The following is a 12,219-nucleotide window of genomic DNA, read 5'->3' as shown; positions in this document are numbered from 1 at the left end:
CATGGCAGCTAAGTCCCATTACGCTCCTGAAGAGGCCCCTTCCTCTTAATCTGACTCTCTGAAAACCTTTCTTGCACACCTTGGTCGGGGACAGCTTTGGCAAGGAACATTTACCAACAGTCCCTTTGAACAAAGGATGTTTCCTACAGGGTTGCAAAACACCCAGCAGCTTTTACCATCGAGGGGGGCCACAGCCAGACCAACCCCTGGCTACACAGACCTTGTGAAACTCGAGGGGGGTAGGGGACATGATTTCCTGCATCTCCTTCTCCATCTTCTTCATGTCCAGGTTCCTCTCGTTCTTCTTGGCAGGGGAGCTGCTGCCCTCGGTCTGTCCGTCATCACAGCTGGTGTTGGCTTTCCTCAACGGGCTGAGTCCCGACGGGTTGACAGAGTCCAGGAGCAGCTTGCTGCCCTCCAGGCCCAGGTTGTGTACGCTCCCCGTCATGATGGATGCCTGTAGGGCAAGGGCACAAAATCACTCAGCTGAGCTGGCAGCAGGAAGGGACGGACTGTGTGGCAACAGAAATAGCAGAAAGGACAACAGGGGGGCACTCTGGTTCTCGTTAATCAGAAAGGTAGGGACCAAGAAGCTCTTTCATTTAGCTGTAAGAGCCGTTTCCAGATGGAAGGAAGCATCTGTAGAGCATCTCCTATCCAGCTCCCCATGGCAGGGTGTCAGAACTAGGTGGTCTTTAAGGTCCCTTCCAACCTGAGCCATTATATGGTCTTTTTGATGTCCCCTTGTATACAAACAGGACCAGGCAGACCTCATCTGGGGATCTTTTGGGATTTGAGATGGATGAACATCCTGATCCTGGGGCTCCCAGAGGGACTGGTGTCAGCCTGGATCTCCAGCCTATGTCTGAGTGCTGCAGCTCCCCATCAGCATCGCCCCGTGCTGGCGAGGCCCCAGGAAGGCAGAGCTTTGGGCTCTGCAGAGCCCAATTCAGCAGAGAAATGAGGATTTTATCTGTCAGTAAATGGGAGCCTTCACTGAGTAAAACTGAGTTAAAAATATGAAATTAAGTAGTATTTAAGCCTGGTCATCCTTGATAACATCCATTAAATGATGCCCCTAAGTAGATTCTACTCCATTTGGCAATGCTTTTCACTAATGAGATTGCATTGATCAAAGCTAACGAAGGAGTCAAGAATCCAGACTGGAACCTCAGCTGGCTCCAGGTCCCAGAGCCCACTTACACGGCGTAATGAAAGCCCTCATCGTTTCAAAGTTCAGGCTCTAAGGGCCTGCAGCCCCATTAAATGTCAAAAGGTAAAAGAAAGAGAAGGAAAGGTAGGGAGCAGATAGCAAAATTCAGCAGCGCTAAGTATGGCAAGTCAAAGAGCAATTGCTCCTGTGCACAGGGGAAATACCATCCAACTAAACCTCTAATCACGGCCCGCTGGCTCTTTGCTCCAAGCTGGAACAAAGGCAAATAAAGCAGATTCAGGTGGCAGTAATGAAAATGCCAGCACTACCCTTTTAGCTTGTGAATTTCCCAGCACTTGCCAGGTCCTCCTGAAAAAAAATGACTTAATCACCTTGAGTTTGGACAAAACTCAAATACCTGCTACCCACTGGAAGGATGCTGAGTTACCACATAGTTGGATTAACAAACGCTGCGTTGTGCAGCCAGCCAGGGTACCTTCGTTCATTGACCTCAGCCGGCCCCAGCTCCCCAGGACACCGTCCCACACCGACACCGGCACTGCAGGGCCAGGGAGCAGAGCAGAAGGATTCCCCCTCTCACTGCTGACTTGGGTCAGGACTTCTTTTACCCGAGACCCTCAGGGTCCCAACCTAACACGGGATGTCTCTAGCAATTCAGCTACACAATCCCATTCTCACTGCAACCATCACCAGTAGGAAAGTTGGTTTGGGCAATTTTTGGGAAGAGTCCCACACTGCAGCAGAATGGCAGCAGCTCAGCACTTGGCAGAGGCAAAAACAAATCCCAAATCTACCTTCCCTAACATTTGGGCATCCCTGTCATCCACCCCAAGTGTTCAAAAGGCATCAGGCAGGTATCTCATGAGTGCCAGGCAACTGAATTTTAGCTATTTTGGGGCTTCTTGCATGGCTCTTGTTCTTTTTCAGATGTAGAAGGATCAGATCTACAGAGAGAGAGAGACCTGACATCAAATCACAGAGCTGGGGCTTGGAAACCTGCAATACAGCAAGAGCCCAGAGAACACCGCACCTCCCGCACCATGCCTCGTGCAGGACAAAGATAAACAGGTTACTGGCACACTAGATTCAATAAAAGGTGAGCTGAAAGCCATCAGACTTCTGCTACAAACACCGCACTTCTCTTTGTCCCCAGAACTTTCCACAACACTCTAAAAATGTGCTAAAGACACCAAATCCCCGGAGCTGTTCATCTTTGTAAAATTTCTTTGCGTTTTTCAAAGCACTGCTATAATTGCCAAAGCTTCAAACAGCATGACTCAAAAGCCCACACATCCCTGCACCACGAATCTCTGGAAAAGGCATGGGCAGAAAGATTATTTTCTCTATCCTGGCATTTCACAGTAGCCAAACAAATCCCTTTTTTTCACATTAAGATCAGCCATTACACAGAAGGGAAACATCTCTGCATCATTTCAGAGCAGTACTTTTCCTTAAGCAGCCACCAGCGGTTCAGAGGCTGATAGCAGCTGCCTCAGCTCATTTCTAAATACATCCAGGTCCAGGACATAATTGATCAAGGGAAAAAGTTACAGTTTGTGTGTTTTTGTTTTTTTTTTTTTTTCAGGTTTTGTCTTTTTGTGTATTTAAGTCAGCCTTCTTAAACAGTTAAGACTACCAATAATATCACTTCATGCTTCAGCACAACGTATGTCACTGAGATTCCTCCCCCTCTTAAAATTGCTAATGATGAAGCAGGAAAGAAGAATTGGCAAGTCCCTCATCACTTGTATTTTCACAGAGAGACCAAATCAGGACTTTCTTTTTCCACCTCCAAATATTCAGAAGCTGCCTTTTCTCTCTGAAACCCAAGCAATATGCAATTGTGCATAAAAAAGCAGACTGCAGAGACAAAAGAGACCTACCCCATAGGATTCGGGGTTGTACCCCTCTGTAATGGGCATCCTCTGCTGGCTGAAGCAAGTACACAGACCACAGATGCCCAGAGAGCATCTCCAACCCCAAATCTGTGTTATGACGCTGGAGCAGCCAACGCAGTCCAGCATCTGGCATCTCTCCAGGCACCTCACCAGACCTTGCATGGGGACGCTGTTCCTGCATGACGTGCCAGAGCAGCACCCACCAGTTTCCAGTCTCCTCCCTGCCTTAGGGAACTACGTTGGCCACCGACCACATTTTAGGGCTGATGGAGGACACAGCCTAGTGAGCATTCCCCAAGCTTAGGGAGAGAGGAGCTCCCTGGGTCCTGCTCCTCCATGCATGCTGTGGTGGGAGCCAGGGGGCCCGTGGCTGGGTCCTGCTGGGCAGGTTTAGTGCCCGCTGCTCTGCAGTCTCAGGGGAGGTTTTTATTTGCATCCCACAGCTCAGAAATGCAGGCTCCCCGTCCTATAACCGGACACAATAACATGACCTACAAAGCATTTTGGATAAAGAAAAGAGAAAGTGGCTTGTGAAGAGAGGAAACACCTTTATTTCTGCAGGAAGCAATCACTTTCTCAGATTTTTCCAGAGGAAGGCTGGCTGAAAAGCTTCCAATTACCCATTTTACTGAAACAGTTTCCGGCAGAGCAACAGCTGAATGCAAGACGCATGTTGAGCCTGTCTGTACTTGAAGTAAGCCAAGGCTCCAGTCCCAATGGGCTTTTGGGGGCTCATTTTGCTTGGCCTCTGAGTGCGTTTGACAGACACTATCTCCCCAAGTCGAAGGCTTACCGTTTGATAAGGAAGGTTTGCCAACAGTCACGTGCAGATTGTTGGCCAGCAACAGTTTGCAAAAAGAGCGTGGAGTTACTGGTGGGTAATTCCTCAGCTCAGGGGAAAAGTGCACGCAAGTAACTGCCTAATGAGATGTAGTTATCCATTAGCACAGGCCCTGAAATGGATTAAACTCAAACCCTTCCTCACACCACTGGCAGCACAGGGATGCTATGGGCAAATAACATGTGGGGGAAACAGCTCAGCATTTAAGTCAAGAGCAAAACAGATCAGCAGAAAATTCAGGAAGTGATTTACCTCAATCTCCCTCAAAAGTTCAGACTGGCCGCATGTTTCCAAATCCTCCAAAGCTTCTCCAAAAACACGCCAAAAACTATCCTCGTGAGTGGTCTCAAGGCCATTTTGGCGGTTGGGGTATCTGTTGTAACGTAGGAACCAAACATTGTCAGCACTCTTCTGCAGCGCGATGAAAGCCGCGAGGCTACAGCAAGTGTCTCACCAGTAAAAGCAGAGACTTGAAGAGTCTTCATATACAAAAGCAAACAATATGAACTTTTCAGACAAGAGTCCGAATACGAGACCTCCATGCATTTACTAACGGGGCAAGCGTCCTTCAAAGGAAGAATTAAGTTGGTGTAGTAATGTCAAAGTTCAAAGGGTAAATTAAAAAGTGCCTGTAGGAAGATTGTAGGTTTAGGAAGACGTTTTGGTGAAATAGAGAAGTGAAAGAAAAAAGGATGCGTTATGGGTAAACCAGGAGCCTCAGAGACTGTTAGTACAAAGGCTGATGGGATAGAGCTCAGATCTGAGACACAGAACACCTGAGAAGAGAGAGAAAAACACAGAGGGTAACAGACATGGTGAGAAAATGATAAATACATTAGGTATCTATGAGAGTAATAATGCAAAGGTGTATATAAAAATGATTGCCCTAGGCTGGACAAGTAAACACATACTACAGCAAGCAATATCGACAGTGTCAGCGTATAACCCATCCAAACCAAGGTTCATTTGCTTGGGGATGGCCAAGGAGGTGAGCTCTTACATTCAGGAGATTTCTGTGCTACACGAGTCATTGAACCCACAGCTGTGGACAGACTGTTACCAGCTCTGTCTACAGCAGAGAACGAGGCAGTGATAACCTCTCAGGCTGGTGCAAACACGTGTTAATGTGCGCACTGCATGTGTCCCGCTGGGGAGTCAGCGATTTCCCACCCAGTGGTTTCGGTGTCTCTTATCTCTGACCACAAAGTCAGGTTCAATTCTTGGACTTCTAAAGCAAACAGCAATTAAACATGCTGAAGTCCTTCAAACAAACTAGAGAAGGAGGTGACACTCTTGTCCAGCCACTGCTTACTGAACACCAGGCACTGTGAAACCTGGATCATCAGTGTGCAGTGTAATGGGAGCCTCTTAAAGGAAACTCTGTGGTGTTAAATCAAAATCACAATAAATTCACTAATGTATCATAGGGAGATACCCCAGGGAGACAGTGACATTAGAACAGCCTTAATGCATCTTCCATGCATCTTATGCAGAGCTGCACGGACAAGGCTCCACCTCTGCAGCATCTGGCAGCTCCCTGCATGGCACAGCGGGCATCAGAGCTAACAGGAGGGGACACTTACCCACCAGGGCCACTTAGCAAAGTCAAAACATTTTACTTGAGTACAAGTCAAAGTGAGCTTAGCTTCAATTCGACATGTAATAACTCCTTGGGATAGTAACAGAACTCTTTTTCCAGATCTGTATTAATAGCAAAGTCTTCAGCAATGCTTTTCATCCAGTGGTTTCAATGGGATTTTATAGCAGGCAGAACCTCAAACACACATACTTTTGTTCCTTGTGGGATCATGGCCTGCCTGCAGAGTGGTATCTGACACGGCTTATTTTATTTTAAATTAACCCCCTACCTTTCATCAGAATCAGCTTGTAAAGCAGCAGCCTTTAACACCAGGCAGAGAGGTCAAAAAAACACCCAGCAAGACTTTACAAAAACAAACCCAAATTTCCCCCCATAAGGAATTTTCAATTCTTTCCCCTTACTCATTTCCTTCCTCTGCTCCCAGGTTTCCTAAGAGGCAAATGTCCCTTCCAGTTACAAGTTTCTTGCCTCTCAGCTCAGCAATACAACAAACACGCCCAGGACTCGGATGAATCAGGACAGGTTCTCACACCACCAGGTCAGCAAGATTTTCCAGGCTAAAGGCAGCTGGGGTTAGAGACATTTTGTTTTTCTCCCTAATAATAAGGGCTCAGCAGCATGAACCGTTTTACTTGCACTTTGATATCAGGGCTCGGAGCCCTCATTAGGGACACGCAGGGCTTCGAGGGCTCAGATTTGCTAACTTCAGCTGCCAGCGGCCTCGCTGGGAAGGCCGAGAGATCAACGACCTCTGCGAGCCGGCTCTCGCTGAGAGGCAAAACAAGAACAAAGTCTCAGCCGCTGCCAGCCTTCCTGCCAGTTTGATCATCTTTAAATAGGTGGAAATGGCCATGAGATGTTCTAAGGGTTTTGTTTTGACAAACAAAAATTAAGGAAAAATAATTAATAACGAAAAAAAGAACCGACAGTAACAACACGAGACACACGACTATGGGGACTCTGGAGGATGTCGAGGGGAGGGTTAGTTACGAAGCAACGAGGCTTGGCTACCGTGTGTGGGTCAGTGGCCAGGGCAGATCCAGCAGAGTTTTCACCCAAAGAGAGGGGCAGCTGCAGCCTCTTCTGTGTGCTTGGGTGGCCCTGCAGGATTTCTGTGGCTGAGGTGGGGGATTAGCTTGATCGTGCTCACTTGGCATGGTTTTGTTTGTGTGTTGGAAGGGCCGAGGTGTGATGGAAAGAGAGGTCCAGCCACACCTTTGGGAGATTTTAACTTGAACATGCAACCTCATACCGATCCTACAAGAGTTTTGGTTGGTCTTTTTGGCTTTGTGAAGGTATTGTGAACATGCATCCTCACTCATCGTGTCTGGCCAACACAACGGAGGACAGCCCTGGCCATGACTACTTATTACACCTGAACTACGAAAGTACTGCAGCCTTTACATGGCAGGAGTAGAAGACATGGTAAGAACCTGTGGTCCATGCAGCTGAGACTGCCCTAACTCCAGATATAAATGACACCTGGCCATGGCAGATGTGCTGCAGAGCTATGCCCAGGGCAAGCTGGCAACGTGGAGGTGGTTTGACAGAGCAGATCAGCACCCCAGCACCCTGCCCCACAGCTGCCTGACGCCAAGATGGGGGCATCACTGGCCCTCCCCACTTCTGGCTGATCCAATCCACCACATTCAGTGTCCTTGCACCCTCATGTTTGCCCCCCTGCCTCCTCCCTCCCCTCCGCACCTGCTGGGCTTGTCCCAGTCGTCTTCACTGAAGCTTCCATCCATGTAGGGGTAGTTTTTCCTGGGGTCCCCAGGAGGGGTGCTGCTCTTTTGCCTGCTGTGTCTCCATTCGTGTGGATGAAGGGCAATGCCTGCAGCCTGAGGTATGTACGTACCTAGGGAAGGCAAGCAGCAGGGGAAAAAGACGTTAAAACCTGGTGAGAAAACTGAGGCAGATAAATCACACTGAGCCAGGACAGTTTCCTTCCCCAAAACCCAAACCTGAGGCCATCTGGATTACACTCGGCTTCTAGTTCAGTCTTTCACAAGGGGACATTCTTCCCATCTCTTCTTGCTTTAACCAAACCAACTTCTCATGATCAAATGGACCATTAATATGAAACCAGACAAGTTTCACTAAGTTTGCCCCCAAGGACTTTCCCATACTGCAAATCCCAGATGCAAATCCAACACTTGTCACAAGACCTCCAAGTCTCACGAGGAGCTGCCTGGACAGAAACCTTCCAAAACAGAGCATTCCTCAGCAACGTCAGTGCCATCTGCAATGGAAATAAATCTCCCGAGTCCCCTGCCTACCTCCTCCTGCCCATTCAACATTTCAGAGAAATCCCCACAGCCCTTCCAAGAAACATCATGCACTTCCATCACACGCTGTGCCAAACGAACAGGAAGAGGTAACGGAGAAACACATAATTAAGAGAGACTTGACCTCCCAAACAGCTAAGAGCATTGGAAATACCCGAAGACATTGCCAACAGTTTCTTTGAAAATGCCAAGGCCTGTTATTTCACTTAGCTGAGTGTTTCCTCTGTGTGTTTTTAAAGGTTAGACTGCTCTGGAGAGAGCCCCAGAAAAGGGCCTGCCAACATTTTACAGCAGTCAGGAGCAGTTGCTGTTTGCCAGACAGGAGAACAAGGTCCCTGGGTGCAGGGCCCTGCAGTCGGCAGGCAGGAGGCTGGGGCTGGGCGCAGGGGGCCAGGGACCGCAGGGACATGTGTGTGGAGCTGTCACTTGGGTGCCACCGCTTCCAGCGCCTCCTTCCTGAGAGAAGGGCTGGATCCCTGGGATTCAGAGCCACCTGGTGGCATGTTCCCACCAGGCCCAGCACAGCTGAACACTTCCCTGATTGGTTTCCTAAAGCTGTGGATGAAATTAAAACCCATGAGGCTGCAGAGACTGATCTGGGGGGTTCCATTCAGAAAGTAAAGTCCAATCTCCAGACGCAGTGCTGCCACGCAGCAAAGTGCAGTTACCAGGAGATATCAGACAGCCCCTGAAGCAAAGCTGATGGCTATGGATATGGGGTAACAGCATCAGCCCCACTTCTGGGAACTGTGTTCAATCACTCACTCTCAGTTTACAGGTAAAAGCAATTGCTTTGCTAAGTCCAGTGTCCGACTTGTGTTAACATCCAATTAGATGGAGAAGGATGGCAGCATTAGGCAGGCCAGGGGATTCCTTCTTAACAGTTTCCTGTCGCAAATGCACTGCCAAATTAAGACTTCAGACCAAGGAGGATGCAGGCATGATGGAGGTGAGACGTTGGCACCATGCTGTCCTTTGAGCTTTTCTAAGTCAGACTGCACAGGCAGACACCTTGCTCAGTACACTGGAAGCACTTTGCAAGACTGTTCCTGGAGCACTCCTCCTTGTTTTCACATAATATTCAGGACAGCAGTCTTTTCACCAATTTCCTTTTGTGGAGTTGATTCAGGGTTTTGTTTTGTTTCAACATGGGCTAATAGTAGCTTACATCACTAAATCTGAACTGGAATAACTATTTTCCAGTGCTTTCCTCCAAGAGAAAATCTATTCCCACGACTACAGCATCCTCCATCCCAATTCCATATGTCCGCCAGAAACCACAGCTGAATAAACCTGGCCTCCAAGACACATGTTCATCTGATCACTCACTAGAGAATTAGAGATCCTTTCTTGCAGTATTACCTTAATTATTTTGTTAAGTGAGTGCTTCTAGTCACAAGACGTTCTTGTGGATTTTAAAACATCCTGAAGAGGATTAATACATTCTACATGGCCTCTCTGGAGAATTAAATGTTAGATATGGGCCAAATATTTTGTAAGACATATGGACAGCGAATACTTCCCTGGATTACGTGAATTATGAAGTGTTATAATGGTTTTGAAAATGCTGTGAACAGTACAATGTCATATAAGCCAGAAGAAACATGCCAATAAAAACCTAAAATATATATATATAACTCAGAACACCACAGGAACACATTTTAAAATACATTTTGTTCCTTGCTGAAAGCGAGAAGCTGTGCAAGTGCAGTCAGACCACGGTCTTTGGCTCACGTTCAGTCTCTAGACAGGCTTGGATGATCAGTCTGTCTTCGCCTTGGGCCAGAGACCCGTGAGAAAAGACACCCTGTCTTACCTTGGCTTCCATACCCAGCATCAATGCCGGAGCCATCCCACGACTCCATAGCACTGTCCACACTAGGAATTGTGGTTGAGTATATCTCAGAGAGCTTGCTAGTTTTTTGGGAGTCCGTCAGTTCATCTTCAGGGTCACTCACTTCGTTTATACTCCCAGACTTCTTGGGATAGGGTTCTGAAATCAGAATAAGCTGCTTTAGTAGGCACAAAGAACAAGCCTCAGGGAAAGGCTTAAGTAGACGTGGGAGCAAGCCCAGGTAGTGTACATGTCTTAAGAACCCTTAAGAACCTCTTTAGCTCTTCAAAAGTAACTGGGAAAGGCTTATGCATCACAGTTAAAAGCTATACTCTTATACGAAGCTGAAGATAAAAAAAAAACAAAAAGAAAAAAACTCAGAGTTTTTAGCTCCTTCTATTCCACGGAGCCTCAGTTTTTCTAAGTTTCAGCAAGATTCCCATGACAACACAACCGTGTCCCAAACTACTGCAGCTGAATTTGTAACGCTCTGTCAAAACTGTACAACCTCGGATCAATTCAGGGCTGATCACCACTACCACCCCCAAGAGTCTCCCATGCAGTCTCAAGACAATGGTGGAACTCCTGGATATGATATTTTGAGGCTGAATTTCCCCTGATTAGTGATTGGAAAATTGAAAGCTGAATGCAGATGATGAAAGTCAGGCCTTCCCATTCATTATTTTAGCAATAATAGGCCTTTATTATCATTACACAAATTCCCTTTCAGGCAAAAGCTATACAAGGAATGGTTTCTCAGCACAAGCATTCTTGTACTGAATATTTTAAAGTCCTCATTGATTAGATATCCTGTTAGCCATCCACACCCTGGATCTCCAGCTTGCAGAGCATTAGCTGGGATAAAGAAGCCCTTTGAAAGTCTGCATTTTGTCAATGAGGACAGATTATCTTACCAAACAAAGGCCACTGTTCTAAAAGTCCCAATTTTCCAACCATTCAGAAGATTGCTCATCACGATTAACTCAAGATTACCTTGAAATTTCAATTACACCTGCTTCATTCTCAGAATGATTAACAAGTCTCCAACTGGCACTTGCACGTCAATTATTTCAGCAAGTGGCTGTGACAGTGCTAAGTGTCAGCAGGGGAAAAAAGAGTATTTCAGAGCAAGGATCAAGACATCTGCCTTCAGGAAATGAGTCTGAGGTTTCTTGAAGACGGATCAGTTCCCAAATTCTCCTTCTAATTTGGTAGGTTGCTTCTTCCTGCCTAGGCTTCCTCTATAGCTGCATTGCCATACGTTTACCAACCTGCTTTGAGATCTACAGAAAAGTTATGATTAAGAGTGATACTATTTTTCCAGAAGCAATACAGACATCCCATGGGCCACTAGCATCTCCCCCACCCCAAACCAGGCTCCCCAACTCACTTTCCGTCTGTTTCTTGATCTTCAGAGTCACTGTCTCCCCCGCCATCTGCAGCAGGTGGATGGCTTCGCTCAGCGGTTTGCCCTTGAGGCTCACGTTATTAATTGCTAATATTCGGTCACCGACATGGATGGCTCCAGTTCTGGAGAGAAAGGGTGCTGTTAGAAAGTTCAGAGAGGCAACCTGTCTCAGGCCATTATGTTGCTGCTTGAAGCAATAGCAAATTAACTCAGCACTTCAAACATGTCTCGGTCTCCCCCTGGCATGCTGTACACTCCTGATCATCCCCTGTGTATGTACATACATATATGCACATGAACATATGCACACCTTGGGTCCCTGGCCCCTCAGTAGCTGAGATTTCAGGCCAATTTACATTTGAAACTCTTCAAAGCCACGAGGATTTATACGGTAAAAGCACAAGCACTTCCAGTGGGAGATACCTACAGGTCATCACACGTGGAACTGATGGACAGAATTATGAGACAAAGCTAAACAAAACCCCAGCCCAACACAGACTGTGCATGCAAACATGAGCTGAGCCGGCTGTAAATCAGCTTACGATATCTTTTAAGTCTCCCCCCATGCCGCTAGAACACTGTGCCACATCCCAGCACTGAGTTTTGCTCTCAGGTAAATAAATCCTTAGGTTCAGCAACAGCCAGGAATGAACTAACAAGTCACAGCAGTTCTCCTCCTCCTCCATCCTTCTCCCAGCGTCTGCCCACAAACATGGGCTCAATTTACCTCTCTCGTGTTTGCTGCACTGCTCGGAAAGAGCAGGCAGGGCAGGACATGCTCATTGCCAGATCTGGCAGCCAACACAGGACCTTTCACTCGCTGTTGTCTGGGCTGTGCTCACCACACACACACACTCCAGCTCCCCAGTGCCAGCACACGAGAGCAGCAATCCTCTGCTCCAGCACTGCTACGAGGTTTAGCTAACAGGGACCTCACATGATCAAGCCAAGAGAAGATGCAAATCTGCATGGTCATATCTTTTTGCCCACGGCAACGTGCCTCTCCCGAAGGTTGTATCTAGTCCAAACTGGACTGCTGCTCCTACAGAAACAGGATTTGATATACTATCACAGGCGAAACAGCTACTTGTCTTTCCCCCAGATGTGGAACTATAGCAGGAATGCTGCTGCGAAACATCTACTGTATGTAAATCTAACCAGGAAACGTAGCCAAAG

General features: G+C 47.3%; 1 protein-coding gene across 7 annotated transcripts in view; it reads right to left on the bottom strand.

Moving 5' to 3' along the window:
• GRIP2 (glutamate receptor interacting protein 2) overlaps positions 1-12,219 on the bottom strand; it is a 245,197-nt gene that overhangs the window by 5,793 nt on the left and 227,185 nt on the right. For all 7 annotated transcript variants that reach the window (XM_084531048.1, XM_084531052.1, XM_084531050.1 and 4 more), the window contains 5 exons: positions 11,026-11,165; positions 9,618-9,794; positions 7,218-7,371; positions 4,166-4,286; positions 221-457 (listed from right to left, as the gene is read on the bottom strand). In XM_084531048.1, coding sequence (XP_084387174.1) covers positions 221-457; positions 4,166-4,286; positions 7,218-7,371; positions 9,618-9,794; positions 11,026-11,165 — 829 coding nt within the window. The remainder of the gene's footprint in view (positions 1-220; positions 458-4,165; positions 4,287-7,217; positions 7,372-9,617; positions 9,795-11,025; positions 11,166-12,219) is intronic.

This window comes from Aythya ferina, assembly GCF_964211825.1.
Source record: "Aythya ferina genome assembly, chromosome: 10".
In the NCBI taxonomy this organism is placed as follows: Eukaryota; Metazoa; Chordata; class Aves; order Anseriformes; family Anatidae; genus Aythya; species Aythya ferina.
This window is presented reverse-complemented; position numbering and strand designations above follow the sequence as displayed.